The following is a 19,050-nucleotide window of genomic DNA, read 5'->3' on the forward strand; positions in this document are numbered from 1 at the left end:
AATACTAGTCCACCAGCTGCCTGTATTTCGGTCTTATTTCCGATATGTATCGGCTAAGATCTAATCTATCGGTGGTTCGGTTTTTATATTTCATTTCCGTTAAATATTGGAAATAAAACGTATAAACTTAAATACACAAGGCTGAGGACTTTTCTCCTCTCTATGTGCCACACGAAACCTTACTCAAAATGAAAAAAAGTGCTTCATTTGTTGCACAAATATTGCTATACTTCTCGCATGATGTGTTCCACAAACATCTGCAGTCTTTAAATTTTTCCAGAAACTCTTTCTTTAAAATTTTATCCGTCTTGCACCCTGTCGTGTGTATTAGAACAGCATTTAGTCCCGTGCGCAATGGCTAAAGACAAACGTTTGTTGGGCGATTGGCACTACATCGCTACACACAGCACAATTTGTTGGGCGGGTTATACTACTGAAGTATTGTATTTAGATGAATCCACCTATAAGCATCTAGATGCTGAATAAATATTGCTTCTTGTTTTGAAAATATATGTGCGCATGAAAGAGCTAACGGTAATGTTAATAACAGTGAGACACGACAGACAGTCACGCCCTCTACCGTTGAACGCACAATGACGAGCGCCTCAATGCTATAAATTCCCGCCTGAGGCAAATCTGAACGTAGTCTTGTGGTGATCACCGGTTCCGTAACAGCCTGGTATGTGAAAGTTCGCAGCTCTCATTGCAGAGTTTAATAGTGGTGACTATAAGTAACTGAATTTTATAATATGTGAGCGGTAATTGTGTGTTTTAATTAGTTTTAGCAACCCAACATGTGCGAATCAACCGTTATGAAGTCCGAAGAAGGCAAGCCAGTCCAGTGTGAGAGCTCTGTTCCAGCAGCACCTGCTATTGCACCGGCCCAGCTTTCTGCAGCTGGGGAGGCGCCACAGGAGACATACAAGATGGCTGAGCTGCTGAAACACTGGCCAACGGTGGTAATCGCTATCCAGAAGAGCAGAGATGCGTATTGCTCTGTAAAGCAAAAGGCCAGCATTATCACCTGGTCACTTAACTTGACCGAAAAAGTTGTTGCTTCGGTTCTCGAACTTGCAGAACGCAAACTGAGCAGCTTGCGGCCAATTATTCAGTACGCAGACAAAGCAGTTAGCGAAGGCGTGGTAGTAATAGAGAAGAAATTTCTCGCAGTGCGGGAGTCGCCGGAAAAGGTAACTGTTAATAAATGTAAACTCCGAAATGGTTATATCAAAACCGCATAACAAATCTTTCTCCTTTTCAGCTGTACGAGGCTATCACACAACGCATAACGAAGATAGTGCGCCCCGCACTACATAAAACCGAAGCGATAAGCGAAATCGGCAGGAAGAAACTTAACAGGGTTGCTAAAACTATGATCAAGAAATACAACAGTGTGATCAAGATCGTGGACAGCTGGGTGGATAAACTGGAGAACCAACTGAGCTGCGCAGAAGCTGAAGTAGCCTCTGGTGAGTTATACGTGCTGAGCTGTTAGCGGTAACAGTTAATATCCAATGAAACAAGAGAAGACCGACTTGAGACTTCCTATTTATCTACTCATATTCCACAAATTCATGGAAGACGTATTTATTCTGGAAGAAATGTTGTATTCTGTGCAAATACTGCAAAACCGTGAATTTCCTGTTCTCATTTATTTTTCCCTCCAAAGAGGCCATAGTTTAAAAATATTTATATTCCACCTAACAGCCAATTCGCACACTGAAAATTTTTTAAAATTTGTTTGTAGCGTGGATCCCATCCACGCCCACATCGGCATGATGGCCAACGCAAAAGATCTAATACCGTCTCTCATGTATTGGTTTTCACTAACAGGGGAAGACCACAACGCTTATACGGCGGATTTACTGTAAACTTCGTTCACTGGTAGTAGTCCATGAGGACGACAAAATGTGTAAGCAGTAGCGCGTACTTCACAACCGTTATTGAGAAAATTGTAAGGGAATTTCGGTCGTGAAATATATACCTGTCCTACTTTCAACACATTTTCTTCACTATTTCAATTACAATTGATTTAATGGGAAAAATACGTGTATTCAGATGAACTTTTATTGAATTTACAATGTTATTTGGCAGTCCACAAATTTTTATTGTCACTAAGAATGATATTCATAACTATCGACTACTAAACAACCAAACGCATGAAGTAATACTGAAAATGTATGCTTGCCCGTGTCTTCAAAATTGTTCATAATTAATCGAAAGACAAAGCAGAAATTGCTTCTTGTGAAGACTTCATATTACATTGCCAATTATCACCACCGATATTTAAGGAAATACTGCTTTATGCATGGTTGCTTCCAATTATCGGCTGAAAAAGAGGTTTTGAAAATATTACCAAGGTTTGTTTTCCCACGGAAACCCTCGCAAGACCTTGCGTATGCGAAAACATAGCAATTGTTGAATCTATCTGGTGCAGTTCAAAGAATAATTAAGGTTAAGTAGTGCGTAAGCTTAGGGGCTGATGAACTTAGCAGCTAAGTCCCATGAGATTCACACACATTTCAATTTTTTTTTTTTTTTTTTTAAACAAGTCGTTTGAGGCTACTTCCAGATATAAGGGATTTTTCAAATCACGGACAAGCACTTTTCAGTATCACTTTATGCGTTTGGTCGTTTCCTAGTCCATAGTAATAAACATATTATTTGTGATAATAAAAATTTGTAGACCGCCAAATGAAATTGTAAATTTATTAAAGGTTCGTCCGATTACACATCTTCTTTTCATTATATTAATTGTGACATAAGTAATAAAGAAAATGACTTGAAAATAAAACTGACGAACGGTATTCGATCCAGCGATTACGGGGCTTGAATGCTAACAACTTTCTGTTCGGTATCGTTCGTTGCGTTTGGTCTGGGCGGACGTCACAGGACACCTGTTCAAGTTCATCTTTCTTTCCTTAAAATTTTTATTACAAAGGACTAGCGCCTATCTGACAGAACACTCTGAGCTACCGTGCCGGCATCAATTCGGCAGCCGCCGCTTTCTGATAAAAATGGCCACGCACGGGTATATATGTAATTGACGGCCGAAATTATTTTGCGATTTTTCTCAATAACGCTTAAGTACGCGCTACTGCTAACACATTTTGTTGTCCTCATGGAGTACTACCAGTGTACGAAGTTCGGAGCAAATCCGCGTTCCAAACGTTGTGGCCTCTTGTAAGTGAGGTCTAGCAAGATACGGATACGGTTACGTTTGTACGTGTCTAGTTACGGTTGACGAGTAATACTTCCTTATCTGGAGATAAACTGGGTCGAAAGTTGAACAAAGGATAACTGTTTAAAGAACAGAGGAAAAAGCGCCAAGGCGAGAGAGCGAGCCCTCTAAGACAGTTGCGGCGGGTTGTAAGTGGAGCAGCGGTTTGCTTGCTGCCTGCGACATGTCATGCAAAGGGAGTAGGTTTAAATGGCTCTGAGAACTATGGGACCTACCTTCTGAGGTCATGTCTCCCCCCGCCCCCCCCCCCCCCCTACAACTTAGAACTACTTAAACCTAACTAACCTAAGGACATCACACACAGCCATGCCCGAGGCAGGATTCGAACCTGCGACCGTAGCGGGCGCGCGGTTCCAGACTGAAGCGCCTTAGTAGTAGTTACCATGCAGGCCGATACCTTGATGTGGGGTGGTGTTACTCGGCGGGTGCAACTAGGTACCGGTACTGGCTTCTCAGTCAGCATAAGCATTCCTATAACAGTTGGGTTCATCATTTAGTGTCAGATAGGTAATACATCGCATTAACATCGTCGGGCAGTGTTCGCGGTTTGTGCGTTAGTGTAAGAGCTTGTCGGGTTTAATAGCAGCTGGCATATCCAAAGTCAATGTTGCTGATTGGCAAGGACTTGCCGATGTTGTTGCTGTGTATGTTAGCTCGGCATAGGTGGGTATGCTCTACCAAGTTGCGGGCGCAGCGTAGCTGCTGATCTGTAGGACTTCCTGTATGATTTGCAGGTATGTAGGAGCTTAGGACCTGCATACATCAGAGGTATCCCCCCTGCGGGTCCGGGGATTAGAATAGGCCCGAGGTATTCCTGCCTGTCGTAAGAGGCGACTAAAAGGAGTCCATCCCCCTCACGGGGGTAGTTAGCGCCTGCGTCCGGAGACGGACGATCTACACGACCTATAATCGTGGTCTTTTTGGTTTTAAACTTCTCGTTTCTTCCTTCCTTTTGTTGGTCCCTTTCTTTGCTCTTCTCCACCTCACTGTCTTCCTTACTCTTTCCCTTGACTTCTCCTTGCCTTCTCATTGCCTTTTTCTCCTTGCCTTCTCATTGCCTTTTTCTCCTTGCCTTCTCATTGCCTTTTTCTCCTTGCCTTCTCATTGCCTTTTTCTCCTTGCCTTCTCATTGCCTTTTTCTCCTTGCCTTCTCATTGCCTTTTTCTCCTTGCCTTCTCATTGCCTTTTTCTCCTTGCCTTCTCATTGCCTTTTTCTCCTTGCCTTCTCATTGCCTTTTTCTCCTTGCCTTCTCATTGCCTTTTTCTCCTTGCCTTCTCATTGCCTTTTTCTCCTTGCCTTCTCATTGCCTTTTTCTCCTTGCCTTCTCATTGCCTTTTTCTCCTTGCCTTCTCATTGCCTTTTTCTCCTTGCCTTCTCATTGCCTTTTTCTCCTTGCCTTCTCATTGCCTTTTTCTCCTTGCCTTCTCATTGCCTTTTTCTCCTTGCCTTCTCATTGCCTTTTTCTCCTTGCCTTCTCATTGCCTTTTTCTCCTTGCCTTCTCATTGCCTTTTTCTCCTTGCCTTCTCATTGCCTTTTTCTCCTTGCCTTCTCATTGCCTTTTTCTCCTTGCCTTCTCATTGCCTTTTTCTCCTTGCCTTCTCATTGCCTTTTTCTCCTTGCCTTCTCATTGCCTTTTTCTCCTTGCCTTCTCATTGCCTTTTTCTCCTTGCCTTCTCATTGCCTTTTTCTCCTTGCCTTCTCATTGCCTTTTTCTCCTTGCCTTCTCATTGCCTTTTTCTCCTTGCCTTCTCATTGCCTTTTTCTCCTTGCCTTCTCATTGCCTTTTTCTCCTTGCCTTCTCATTGCCTTTTTCTCCTTGCCTTCTCATTGCCTTTTTCTCCTTGCCTTCTCATTGCCTTTTTCTCCTTGCCTTCTCATTGCCTTTTTCTCCTTGCCTTCTCATTGCCTTTTTCTCCTTGCCTTCTCATTGCCTTTTTCTCCTTGCCTTCTCATTGCCTTTTTCTCCTTGCCTTCTCATTGCCTTTTTCTCCTTGCCTTCTCATTGCCTTTTTCTCCTTGCCTTCTCATTGCCTTTTTCTCCTTGCCTTCTCATTGCCTTTTTCTCCTTGCCTTCTCATTGCCTTTTTCTCCTTGCCTTCTCATTGCCTTTTTCTCCTTGCCTTCTCATTGCCTTTTTCTCCTTGCCTTCTCATTGCCTTTTTCTCCTTGCCTTCTCTGGTCTCCGCCTCGGCGTTTGAGACAGTCTGTCCTCTTTATCCCTCTCTCTCTTCTTTTTCCTCTTCTTCCTTCCTCCCTGTGCGTGTCTGAAGGCCGACCCACGCGTTCGCACGCGTAGCCGGTGACGGGGTAACGCGTAAGTCCCCGCCCTGGGTAGACATGTAAGGCACGCGCGTACCCCCTGGTAAAGGCCAGGCCCGGGGAGGGGTGATTGCCTGAGCTGATACCTTCTGACCATGCCGATTGGTCCCTCCGTCTGTTTCTCGGGAGGTGTGACCTGAGGTGTAAACATTCACCTAAGGCGGGAGTGCCCTCTGAGAGGGTCCCCACAAGGAAGGAGCGCGCCATCGGAGACGGTGGCAATCATGGGGGATTCCTCCGCAATGGATTCTACTCCATCGCTTTCGACTTCGACCCAAAAACGGAAACGTGACCAGCCAACAGTGACAAAAGTACTACCGCCTGCCCCACAGTTCCTCGTAGTTTCTCGCACTGAGGACGGAAAGGATTTTTCCTCTGTCAACCCTTTTGTTATTCAGAAGGGCGTTGATGCCATAGCCGGATCTGTCAAATCTTGTACCAGGTTGCGTAACGGCACCTTATTACTAGAAACTGAGAATGCCTTTCAGGCACAAAAACTGCTTCGGGCCACCCTCCTGTACACGTTCCCTGTCCGGGTGGAGGCCCACCGAACTTTGAATTCGTCTCGTGGTGTAGTGTATACTAGCTCCCTCGACGGATTGACTGACGAGGAGCTTCAATCTTTCCTCGCTGAGCAGGGCGTGACGGCTGTCCATCGGGTCATGAAAAAGGTCAACAACGACCTTGTACCGACCCGGACACTCTTCTTGACCTTCGATAGTGTTAAGCTGCCATCGCGCATCAAGGCGGGCTACGAGGTTATTTCTGTTCGCCCCTATGTCCCGACACCTACGCGCTGCTACCAGTGTCAGCGTTTCAATCACACTCGACAGTCTTGTTCCAATGCGGCTAAATGTGTCACTTGTGGCAGTGATGCCCATGAGGGTGACTGTCCACCTCCGTCTCCTCATTGTGTGAACTGTCAGGGTGACCATGCCGCATCCTCCCGCGACTGTCCTGTCTGTAAGGACGAACGTTGCATCCAAGAAATTCGTGTCAAAGAGAAAGTGTCAACCTCGGCTGCTCGCAAGCTATTGGCTAGTAGGAAGCCCACGCTGCTCCCAGCGGGGAAATATAGTACTGTCCTCGCCTCTCCTCGGACTACCCGGGAGGTCGCAACCCAGACATGCGATCTGACCTTCAGCACCACGGTCGTCCGTTCGGCCAGTGCTAAGATCGCGCGGTCGACGTCTCCTCTTCCTCCCATCACACCACAGACACCAGCCACTTCCTCAGCTTCTGCTAAGTCGAAGACACCGAAGTCAGATGCACGGTCCTTCAAGAAGGAACCATCCCGTGCAGACTTCCTCCGTCCCTCGACCTCCCAGCCTTCGACCGATACTTCCACCAAACGTCCTTCCAAAAAGGCGCATAGGAAGCACAGTTCTCCTTCCCCGCCACGGCGCATATCTTCTCCTGCGCCACCCAGCGGTTGCCGCCCCAGGCCGTCATCCGTTTCGCCTGGCCGCACCGCCGGTAGCCGTATATCTGGCCGTTCACCGGCGGAGGAAGCTCCCCCTCCCGGCCATCCTCCCGAGATGGCCGATGACCCTATAGACCCCATGGACGATGACGGTCCGCCTACTGATAGCGGCGGCAGTGCTCGCTCGAAGCCAGGCCCTAAGCGGCCTTCGAGGTGACCCCTTCTCTCATCTTCCTTTTCTTACGATGGCACTTATTCACTGGAATATTCGCAGCATTCGCTCCAACCGAGAGGACTTGAAGTTGCTGCTCCGCTTGCATCGTCCGCTCGTCGTAGCCCTCCAGGAAACGAAGCTACGCCCATGCGATCACATTGCCTTGGCACACTACACCTCTGTGCGTTTTGACCTACCCCCTATGGTAGGTATCCCAGCTCATGGAGGGGTTATGTTGCTGGTCCGGGATGATATTTACTACGATCCCATCACGTTGCACACCGGCCTGCAGGCAGTTGCCATCCGCATTACTCTCCCCACTTTTACGTTTTCCTTTTGTACCGTTTACACTCCATCGTCATCTGCCGTTACCAGGGCAGACATGATGCAACTTATTGCTCAGCTACCTGCACCGTCTTTGTTAACTGGAGACTTCAATGCCCACCATCCCCTTTGGGGTTCTCCAGCCTCCTGCCCGAGGGGCTCCTTGTTAGCAGACCTTTTCAACCAGCTCAATCTTGTCTGCCTTAATACTGGCGCCCCTACTTTTCTTTCGGACACATCTCATACCTATTCCCATTTAGACCTCTCTATATGTACTCCCCAACTTGCACGCCGGTTTGAGTGGTATGCACTTGCTGATACATATTCGAGCGACCACTTCCCGTGTGTTATCCATCTCCTGCAGCATACTCCCTCTCCGTGCTCCTCTAGTTGGACCATCTCCAAGGCAGACTGGGGGCTCTTTTCTTCCAGGGCGACCTTTCAGGATCAAACCTTCACAAGCTGCGATCGTCAGGTCGCACACCTCACGGAAGTCATTCTCGCTGCTGCTGAATATTCCATCCCTCACCCTACTTCTTCTCCACGTCGCGTACCGGTCCCCTGGTGGACTGCAGCATGTAGAGACGCTTTACGTGCTCGTCGACGTGCTTTACGCACCTTTAAACGCCACCCTACAGTGGCGAATTGTATTAATTATAAACGATTACGTGCTCAGTGTCGTCGTATTATTAACGAAAGCAAAAAAGCCAGCTGGGCTGCTTTCACAAGCACCTTCAACAGTTTTACTCCTTCTTCTGTTGTCTGGGGTAGCCTGCGCCGGCTATCTGGCACTAAGGTCCACTCCCCAGTTTCTGGCTTGAAGGTCGCGAATGAAGTCCTTGTGGCCCCTGAGGCTGTCTCCAATGCCTTCGGCCGCTTTTTCGCCGAGGTTTCGAGCTCCGCTCATTACCACCCTGCCTTCCTCCCCCGCAAACAGGCAGAGGAGGCTAGGCCACCTGACTTTTGCTCCTCGAATTGTGAAAGTTATAATGCCCCATTCACCATGCGGGAACTCGAAACCGCACTTGGCCGATCACGGTCCTCCGCTCCAGGGCCTGATTCTATTCATATTCAGATGCTGAAGAACCTTTCTCCTGCGGGTAAAGGTTTTCTTCTTCGTACATACAATCGCATCTGGATTGAGGGACATGTTCCCGCATGCTGGCGCGAGTCTATTGTTGTCCCGATTCCTAAGCCGGGGAAGGACAAGCACTTGCCTTCCAGTTATCGACCTATCTCACTTACCAGCTGTGTCTGTAAAGTGATGGAGCGAATGGTTAACTCTCGATTGGTTTGGCTGCTTGAGTCTCGACGCCTACTTACAAATGTACAATGTGGATTTCGTAGGCGCCGCTCTGCTGTTGACCATCTGGTTACCTTGTCGACCTTCATTATGAATAACTTCTTGCGGAAGCGCCCGACCGCGGCTGTGTTCTTTGATTTGGAGAAGGCTTACGACACCTATTGGAGGGCGGGCATTCTCCGCACCATGCATACATGGGGCCTTCGCGGTCGCCTCCCTCTTTTTATTCGTTCCTTTTTAATGGATCGACAGTTCAGGGTACGTGTGGGTTCTGTCCTGTCCGACACCTTTCGCCAGGAGAATGGGGTGCCACAGGGCTCAGTTTTGAGCGTCGCTCTGTTCGCCATCGCGATCAATCCAATAATGGATTGCCTCCCAGCTGATGTATCAGGCTCCCTTTTTGTGGACGATTTTACCATCTATTGCAGCGCACAGCGTACACGTGTCCTGGAGCGCTGTCTTCAGCGTTCTCTTGACCGTCTTTACTCCTGGAGTGTCGCCAATGGCTTCCGTTTTTCTGCCGAGAAGACGGTCTGTATTAACTTCTGGCGCTACAAAGAGTTTCTCCCACCGTCCTTACGACTTGGTCCCGTTGCTCTCCCAATCGTGGAGACAACCAAATTTTTAGGCCTTACCTTTGACAGGAAACTTAGCTGGTCTCCACATGTGTCATATTTGGCCGCCCGTTGTACCCGTTCTTTAAATGTCCTCCGTGTTCTCAGTGGTATGTCGTGGGGAGCGGATCGAACCGTCCTACTTCGTCTATATCGGTCGATCGTCCGCTCCAAGCTGGATTATGGGAGCTTTGTATACTCCTCTGCACGGCCATCCATCTTACGCCGCCTCAACTCCATACAACATCGGGGTTTACGACTTGCGATCGGAGCATTTTATACCAGTCCCGTAGAGAGTCTTTATGCTGACGCTGGCGAATTGCCGCTCACTTACCGGCGCGATATACTGCTTTGTCGGTATGCCTGTCGGCTACTGTCAATGCCCGACCATCCGTCTTATCGTTCCTTTTTTGACGACTCTCTCGACAGTCAATACGGGTTGTATGTCTCTGCCCTGCTACCCCCTGGAGTTCGCTTTCGTCGCCTCCTTCAACACCTTCATTTTTCACTCCCTGCAACCTTTCGAGTGGGCGAGAGCCACACGCCACCTTGGCTCCAGGCTCAGGTCCGCGTTCACCTTGACCTCAGCTCGCTCCCAAAAGAGGTCACCCCCAGTTCGGTCTACCACTCCCGTTTTTTGGAACTTCGTTCGAAGTTCATCACCATGACTTTCATTTATACAGATGGCTCTAAGACCAATGACGGGGTTGGGTGTTCCTTTATAGTCGGGGCACAAAGTTTCCAATACCGGCTCCATGACCATTGTTCGGTCTTCACAGCTGAGCTCTTTGCCCTCTACCAGGCTGTTCTTTACATCTGCCGCCACCGACATTCTGCTTATGTCATCTGCTCAGATTCCCTGAGCGCCATCCAGAGCCTCAGTGATCCGTACCCGGTTCACCCTTTCGTACACCGGATCCAACGCTCTCTTCAGCGGCTGGTGGACGTCGGTCCGCCGGTTAGCTTTATGTGGGTTCCTGGCCATGTCGGTATCCCTGGGAACGAAGCTGCAGATGCCGCGGCCAAGGCTGCGGTCCTCCAGCCTCGGACAGCTTATTGTTGTGTCCCTTCGTCCGATCTTAGCAGGGTCATTTGTCGGCGCGTTGTGTCGCTGTGGCATGCCGATTGGGCTGCACTTACCGACAACAAGCTTCGGGCCTTAAAACCTCTTCCCGTGGCTTGGACGTCCTCCTCACGCCCTTCTCGGCGGGAGGAGGTCGTTTTAGCAAGGTTAAGGATTGGACACTGCCGGTTCAGCCATCGCCATCTGCTGACGGCTGCGCCGGCGCCGTTCTGCCCATGTGGGCACTTGCTGACGGTTAGACACATTTTAATGTCCTGTCCCGATCTTAACCAACTGCGCCTCGATCTTAACCTGCCTATTACTTTCGATGCCGTTTTAGCGGATGACCCACGAGCAGCTGCTCGTGTTCTTTGTTTTATCAATTTGACACACCTTGCTAAGGACATTTGACGAAGTTTTTTAATCCTATGCCTGTCAGTCTGTCTTTTATTGTGTTTTTCCTTTTAGTTGTTGTTGTCAACTTGTGGCTCGCGGTGCATTTTTAGAGTAGTCAGGGCGCTAATGACCATTGAAGTTGTGCGCCCTAAAACCACAAAAAAAAAAAAAAAAAAAAATCAGAGGTATAATCCATGTCATGTATCTGGACCTCGACGCCTTCCTATTCAGGATACTTTCCTAGTTCAATATTGGGTAGACATGAAGAGACAACGTGCATTATTAAATGCTCTGCTTAATCACTTGCCAGCTATTAACTTTCGAATTGATGAGTCATATTAAAGTAATTATTCTATATAGTTGTCACTTCATGTACAATACCTTTGGCACTTTGCAAAGTTCTCTTTTTTTCCTCTCTCCCCAGTACACAAAACAAAACGGGCTGAAACGGCCAAAACAATTGTGAGCGTGTGGATTGCTATTCCGTCATTCTCTGCAACGGATTAATCTAACATGTACCTTTTACCCTGTGGCTCCTGCAAGATGTGATTTCCACCCCCCCACACTACTACAGAAGGCAGACGGACGCTCCTAACGTTCTAAAGAGAAATGCCTGGAAAAACTTTCAGCAATAAATATCTTCTGGAGTCGTCCATTGTAAGGAAATGACACAGAATTTCTTACGTCGCTAGTGGGATACTTGGGTACTGGATTAGTGCTAGTTAGTGTAAGAAAAACATGAAACTAACAAATTATTTATTTTTGCGAAAGTTCTGAGGAATCGCAATAGAACTTTTAGTTATGAACTGAGCAAGTTACTTCTGGGTGTTTTATTCCAGAATGTGAAATTACCTCTTAAGGATAAGATTCACTAATGAAATTTCAATACAAAGTTTAAGATTGTTATTGACTTAGCAGAACGGCTGAAAGCCGTGCCTACTCAACTTGAATAATTCTCCTTTAGGATGTTGCTAGGTACAGTTGAGGCTGTCACGTGTGAAATGCAGTGAACTGTACTGTTGTGGACGAAATATGGGGCTCGCAAGAGCTGTAACAGAACAATACCATGGGCTGTGATGACTGTTTGCGCAGTTCGCTGCTGACAAATAAGACAACTCTAGTTCTATCTGGATTGACCTTCGCCAATCAAACTCCCCTAAGCCTTGATGAAGTCGAGGACTCCTATTCGCCCCTAGTCTAACTATTGGCCTGGTACACCGGTCAGATAACCAGTCCACCGTGATGCCACTTAAAATTCGCTCGCAGGCGTTTAACTGTCCATTCACACCGCAAAATGAGTGTGGCGGGCAAGACAGTGAACAACACTTAATCGCAAGGACTCGATATAGAGTCGCACTTCGATTCGCTCTCAACAGAGGTGCTCTCCCAGCGAAGTACTGAGACTTGTTCATCGCTCTTTGAGTACACGTACGAGCGCACACGCTCTCGTTACGTCTTCTCGCTCCAAGAGCGACAACGAAACGGCCCCTCTCCACGCCAGACATGAAGGGCTATATCTTTCGGTCTCTTCCATTACTCCTTCAGCTCAAGGTATCAGAAATGTCGTCTGCCAACCACCATTGCTCTTCTAAAACGGGAGAATGGCCTTTCGTTTAAGGTGACCAATCCGGAAATCTGTAGTATCGGCGTTTGGCGTTTGCTGTCTCCCTTTGAAAATCTCTGAAACTGCATGCGATGTGTAAAGAATGTGTAGGCTGGCCGCTCCCACGCAATGTAAAGGAATTTGCTTTTAAGCTGAATATGGGGTCCTTCCTCCTTTCCCTTGGGCGAACGCTGTCTGCTCCACAGGCGTCCACCAGCCGACATAGATGGGTTGGGACTGGCCTCCTGTGAACTAAAGCTCCTGTGACCGTTGTCTGGAATGTATGTGTGTACGCCAGCAAGCCTGGTGTGCACATGTTATTTGCATATCGTTTACATGAATTCGTACAACTTTATCTTATGGTGTTTGGGTTCGAATGAAGCGTCTTGATTTGCGGAATATGATTGTGAGAGCGGAATATGTAAGCAATGAAGGTCAGGAGACCATGACGTCTTAAACAATGTTTGCTTCCAAAGTTGTTCAAAATGCAGCCGTCTTGGCAGTGAAACATTGCGAGGACGCTGCTTGACGGCGTTCGCGTGACTCGGTGTGTCTCCTATTTCAGGCGCGGAGACAGCTGCGACGGAGGCGTCATCTTCTGCTGCACGGACCCAGACGACGACGACGACGACGACGACCACCATCGCCAGCCCGACTCCTGCGCCCCCTGCGGGCCACTTCCGCCAGGCGCTGCGGCTGGGAGCTCGCGCCACCACGGCGCTGGCCGCCTTCCAGGTGGGAGCAGCGTTCTGGCTGCTGTCGCGGGCGCCGCTCGTGGGCCGCTTCTTCAGGGAGGCGCTGGCGACCGTCCCTTCGCCGTCTTCGTCCTCCAGCAGCGCCTCATTCTCCAGACTCCCGACTCCAACGGCTTCAGAGGAGCAGCCGCCATTGTCCACAGCTGAGTCCACGGATTCATTGCACGCGGAGCAGTTCATCTCATTGCCGCAGCAGTGATCACCGCCAGATATCTTCCCATAATTCAAAACTTTGCTTAATGTATGTAGTCCACAGAAATGATTTTATTTATTGGTGAAATAAAACAAAATACTGGCATCTATGTGTACACTTCTTTCACTCGTATTACTGGTGTAATGGCATACTAAAGTGCGCGTCATTTACGACGGCGGCCGAATTTAGGTTCGTTCTGTGCATCTGACGTCACGAAACAGTCACCCAATGAATAAAGAACGACGTTGCCAGAGCTCGACTGCAGTGCAGAGCACGGACGACTGTCTTCAGTCTTAGAAACGTTCAGTCATAAGTAATTCAACAGAAGCAATGTCTTCATAGCAGCCTTCCTTTTATAGAAAGTTTGGAAAAAGCATTCTTTATACCAATTGCTTCATATTCTATTAAACCAAACAGGCAATAAGTCTCCTAATTCAGGCGATAGCAAGGAAAGGCGTTTGTTTCACTCTCACTAACCGCTTTTTCGCAATAAACAAGAGGTAATTGTTTATTTGCTATTGTACTTCGACGAAACGTAATTCATACCAACAGTGTTTGTCGGTATTTAGCGTAATATTTTAAAGTCCTCCAGAACCTCTATTAAGACAGGCTGCGTTAGCTTAATGGTTAAAGTGTTGTCCGCAGCTCGTGGTCTTGCGGTAGCTTTCACGCTTCCCGCGCGCTTGGTCCCGGGTTCGATTCCCAACGGAGTCAGGTATTTTATCTGCCCCGTGATGACTGAGTGTTGTTTGTTCATTATCATTCTCTCATCATTGGCTCGCAAGTCGCCGAAGTGGCGTCAACTAAAAGGACTTGCAATACGGCGGCCGAACTTCCCCTCATGGGGCCTCACGGCCAACAATGCCATGTGATCATTCATTTCATACAGATGTAGTTAAAAACTTATCACATATTCTCTGCTACATCATCACGGATAAGAGAAGCTAAAATTACAAGACGATGATAGAACACTACGCGGTGCAATGTGGGATCTACCTTGGTCATTACGAGAAGTCATACCTGGATGATACAGCAGATGGAGAGTTTCGTCTTGAACCCTCACTCTTTGTAGCAGTATTTGCCCCATTTCCTCTTTTTGTCGCCTGTGCGAAAAGGTCTTCGCAGTTTTTGTTTCACATCCGGTGCAAGATGTAGCACTGATTAATGGTGGTATGGGTTCCACCCTTCAGTTTTGTTTCATGGTTTCCTTAACCCCGCACTTTGCTCTTTCTTTATGCCTTTTTCTACAACTAATAGCATGTTTTTAGTTATGTGCGTCCCAAACTCGACGCAACGAGTGCACTTACTAGTTAAGTTCCTTACTGTTAAAAAAAAATACAAAAATTAAAAATAAAATAAATTCACAATACACCAACTGCATCCTTTGTAACACATCCCCAGGATAAAAAAGTGTTTGGCTGCGAAGTAAAAGGTTCTGAATTCAAATCGTGTTCGGTGCTTAATATTTTCTTCATTTAAAGACAACATCGAAGTGTCTTACTTCATGAATTTTATTAGTTTGAATGTAATTTTTTGAAATGTCTGGTGGCAACTAAAATCGACCACACGGAAAGTATACGCTATCGACTTTTACCTCTGCAAACTCTTCAAAATTTCGAGCAATGGTTTACTAAATCTAATTCTGCACAATAACGGCATTGAACATCTAAACAAAATTAATTAATTTATGGGGGAAGGTATCAGTCAAGATGTGTAAAAAATCAAATTTTGGGCCAAATAGTTCTTGTGAAATCGACAAGGGATAACTCCCTATCGTATCTCTCCTCCCCCCCCCCCCCTTTCGAGATCAAGTTGGCTCAGTGGATAGCCCGTCAAAAACTGAACACAGATAAAGCATGAGAACACGAAGGTGTACTGAACTGTAAAAAAAAGAAAAAAGGCAAAATAGAAACTGAACTGATAGCCCGCACGGTAGATCAGTGTGTTTGCTGAGAGGGTTAGGTTCCCTCTGTAATAAAAGAACTGATTGAACGGGACGTCCACCCCGGATAAACGCGATGAACAAAATAAGATAAATTGTCAGTGTTGAACTGCCAAGTGGGCGAACAGAGTTCAAACCTCATACGTGCATTTTTTCTTCTTCCCCCTTCTTCTCCCCCCCCCCCCCTTCCCCGCTGTTCGTGGTATTAAAATTTGTCTGTGTTGTTAAGTAGCGTCCATTTGCAACAGCGAGATGTAAGGAAGGGACCTATAATGAAAACTGATTCCGCACAACTACCGTACTAGCAGCTGAAAGGCAGCGGCTTTCGAATTCGAACCGCAAATGTTTGATGACAAGGTGACAAGCCACCTGAATCCTTCACCGGAAAACATGTCTGGTATATCATATACGGCATTAGTGACAGTACGTGTCGTACGATAAGAATCTCTTACCGACGCATCTAATTTGTGCGCCTGGTAAGTGAGGTATGCCTCCTTGTCAGATTTAGGTGTTTGTATGAATGTGATCACCCTCAAGGAAATTATGGAAACAATAGTTTGTCACATAAGCTGCAACAAATAAACGCAAGTTTCACAATCACACAGTTTGTGCTCTGTCAAAACATACGTGCTTGATCCATTAACTCGATTGTTTTAAGTGCAGAGGGCAGCTAACGCTCTGACCGAACACGCTGAGCTATTGTGCCGGCAGCCCACAACGCTGCTGCTCTTTGGTGCTGCTCTATATTGAACTTGTCGTCCTTCGACCGTTCACTGTTCCTATTTTGTTTCTTTCTTCTTCACAGTTCGGTTCACCTCCTACCTGCTTTCATGGTTCATCTGTGTTCAGTTTTTGACGGCCTGTCCATTGGACCATGGTTGAAATGGCTCTAAGCACTATGGGATTTAACGTATGAAGTTATTAGTCCCCTAGAACTACTTAAACCTAACCAACCTAAGGACATCACACACATCCACGCCCGAGACAGGATTCGAACCTGCGACCGTAGCAGCAGTGCAGTTCCGGACTGAAGCGCCTAGAACCGCTCGGTCACAGCGGCCGGCCACTGAACTACCTCACTCTTATATCTGAGGGGGGTGCGATGGGGCATTTTCCTTGTGAGAAACCAGAGCGTTATTACGCACTTAATGTCTCAGTAAGTAGAAACAAAACAGTGTAAGGACAAGCAATAATTGGCGCTGTTGAAAGTTTCGTTATTCTTAGCTGTGTAAATGAATTGCCCTTCTGGTTATGTGGGTTTTTCTAAGACTGTACAATGTGTTTGTTTAAAATATAAATTCTGTTTTAGATCCTCAGAAACCAGTACCCAGAACAACCACTTCCAGCCGGAATAACGGCCTTGATACGCCTTGGCATTGAGTCAAACAGAGCTAGGATGGCGTGTACAGGTACAGCTGCCCATGCAGCTTCAACACGACACCACAGATCATCAAGAGTAGTGACTGGCGTATTGTGACGAGTCAGTTGCTCGGCCACCATTGACCAGACGTATTCATTTGGTGAGAGACCTGGAGAATGTGCTGGCCAGAGCAGCAGTCGAACATTTTCTGTAATTAGAAAGGCCCGTACAGGACCTGCAACACGCGGTCGTGTATTATCTGCTGAAATGTAGGGTTTCGCAGGGACCGAATGAAGGGTAGAGCCACGGGTCGTAACACATCTGAAATGTAACATCCACTGTTCAAAGTGCCGTCAATGCGAACAAGAGGTGACGTGTAACCAATGGCACCCCATACCATCACTCTGGGTGATACGCCAGTGTGGCGATGACGAATACACGCTTCCAAAGTGCGTTCACCGCGATGTCGCCAAACACAGATGCGATTATCATGATGCTGTAAACAGAACCCGGATTCATCCGAAAAAATGACGTTTTGCCATTCGTGCACCCAGGTTCGTCGTTAAGTACACCATCGCAGGTGCTCCTGTCGGTGATGGATCGTCAAGGGTAACCGCAGCCATGGTCTCCGAGCTGATAGTCCATGCTGCTGCAAACGTCGTAGAACTGTTCGAGCAGATGGTTGTTGTCTTGCAAACGTCCCTATCTGTTGACTCGGGGATCGAGACGTGGCTGCATGATCCGTTAGAGCCATGAGGATAAGATGCCTGTCATCTCCACTGCTAGTGATAAGAGGCCGTTGGGATCCAGCTCGGCGTTCCGTATTACCCCCCTGAACCCACCGATTCCATATTCTGCTAACAGTCATTGGATCTCGACCAATGCGAGCAGCAATGTCGTGTTACGATAAATCGCAATTGCGATAGGCTACAATCCGGAAACGTGATGGTACGCATTTCTCTTCCTTACACGAGGCATCACAACGTTTCACTAGGCAACGCCAGTCAACTGCTGTTTGTGTATGAGAAATCGTTTGGAAGCTTTCCTCACGTCAGCATGTTGTAGGTGTCGTCACCGGCGCCAACCTTGTGTGAATGCTCTGAAAAGATAATCATTTGCATATCACAGCACCTTCTTCCTGTCGGCTAAATTTCGCGTCTGTAGCACATCATCTCCGTGGTGTAGCAATTTTAATGGCCAGTAGTGTAGTTTCACCTCGCTGATATTGCTCTACCATTTACTCGGCCCTTGTTAACATCTTTTATTTAAAAATACTTAACCTAAACAACAGTAAGTACTACTTGTAGATCTTTTGCTAGCTGCCTGCAGGAGGAAAGGTGGTGTGGGAGCAGGAGTAGCAAGGTCGCGCAGCACTTTGACTGCGTTGTTGCCTGCCCTGGAAAGTAATTGATTTATTCACATACTTGATAACACCTAGAGAAACCATCCATGATATGTTTGTTGGAATGACAGCAAAACTCATATTTCGTGACGTTGCAGGAAAGAATACGCCCTCTTTTGGAGCAAGGGAGCGTAAACCTACATAGACAAAATCAAATAACGGTCAGTCCAGCCCTAGGAGAAAGGATCCTACAGTCTTTTAATGAATTGCACATGGGAAAATGCAGGAAACAAAGAAAAACTAGATATCACTAACAGGAGTAGGAAAACAGGGGGCAATAGTCATCCTGGATCAGGAATTTGATATAACATTTTCCCAAAGACCGTTTTCAAAAAAGAGAGGGACAAGAGAGAAAAAGTATGAGACAATATCATCTACCTGCCCTTTGCTGATGAGGAACCTGACTTAGTAACAACATCCCTCGAAAAAATAGGAAAGCTACTGGACTGTATGACATATTTCCCGAGTTCATTAAGCAACTAGGATGGATAGCACGGCAATAGCTACTAAAATGTTACTGTGAAATGCTGAACAGCGGAAAAATCTCTCAGCAATTTAAAATTGCAAAAACAATTGCTATACTAGAGCAAGGAAAATCTAAATATGATACAGCGAACTACCTTCCTGTCCCACTACTAAGCTTCTGCTACAAGATGCTGGAAAGTTTATATGGTAATTATTACTTCATATCCGCTTATCACAACTGAATAAAACAAATTTTTCTTATCACTTATGTGACGACTTAATATTTGTATGGCATCTTCAGTGGCAAATTTCATATATATTCTGTTCTACCTGCCTTCTTTATTCCTGTTTCACAACTGTTCTTCATCTGCTTTTCGCCATACGAAATTTAGTTTCCACAGCAGTACAAAACGGATGAAAATAGGAAAAAA

General features: G+C 46.8%; 1 protein-coding gene across 1 annotated transcript; it reads left to right on the plus strand.

The window, feature by feature from the left end:
- Positions 1-784: 784 nt before the first annotated feature.
- LOC126088172 (uncharacterized) lies at positions 785-13,456 on the plus strand. The gene is made up of 3 exons (XM_049906296.1): positions 785-1,190; positions 1,262-1,469; positions 13,068-13,456. The coding sequence occupies exons 1-3, from the start codon at positions 795-797 to the stop codon at positions 13,454-13,456; spliced, it is 993 nt and encodes a 330-aa protein (XP_049762253.1). The 5' UTR covers positions 785-794.
- Positions 13,457-19,050: the final 5,594 nt, after the last annotated feature.

This window comes from Schistocerca cancellata, chromosome 6 (genome assembly GCF_023864275.1).
Source record: "Schistocerca cancellata isolate TAMUIC-IGC-003103 chromosome 6, iqSchCanc2.1, whole genome shotgun sequence".
Lineage (NCBI taxonomy): Eukaryota > Metazoa > Arthropoda > Insecta > Orthoptera > Acrididae > Schistocerca > Schistocerca cancellata.

Coding starts and splice junctions, on each gene's coding strand:
- LOC126088172 (XM_049906296.1), top strand. CDS start 795: ATGTGCGAATCAACCGTTATGAAGTCCGAAGAAGGCAAGCCAGTCCAG. Junction 1,191..1,261: donor TGCGGGAGTCGCCGGAAAAG/GTAACTGTTAAT, acceptor TCTCCTTTTCAG/CTGTACGAGGCTATCACACA. Junction 1,470..13,067: donor AGAAGCTGAAGTAGCCTCTG/GTGAGTTATACG, acceptor CTCCTATTTCAG/GCGCGGAGACAGCTGCGACG.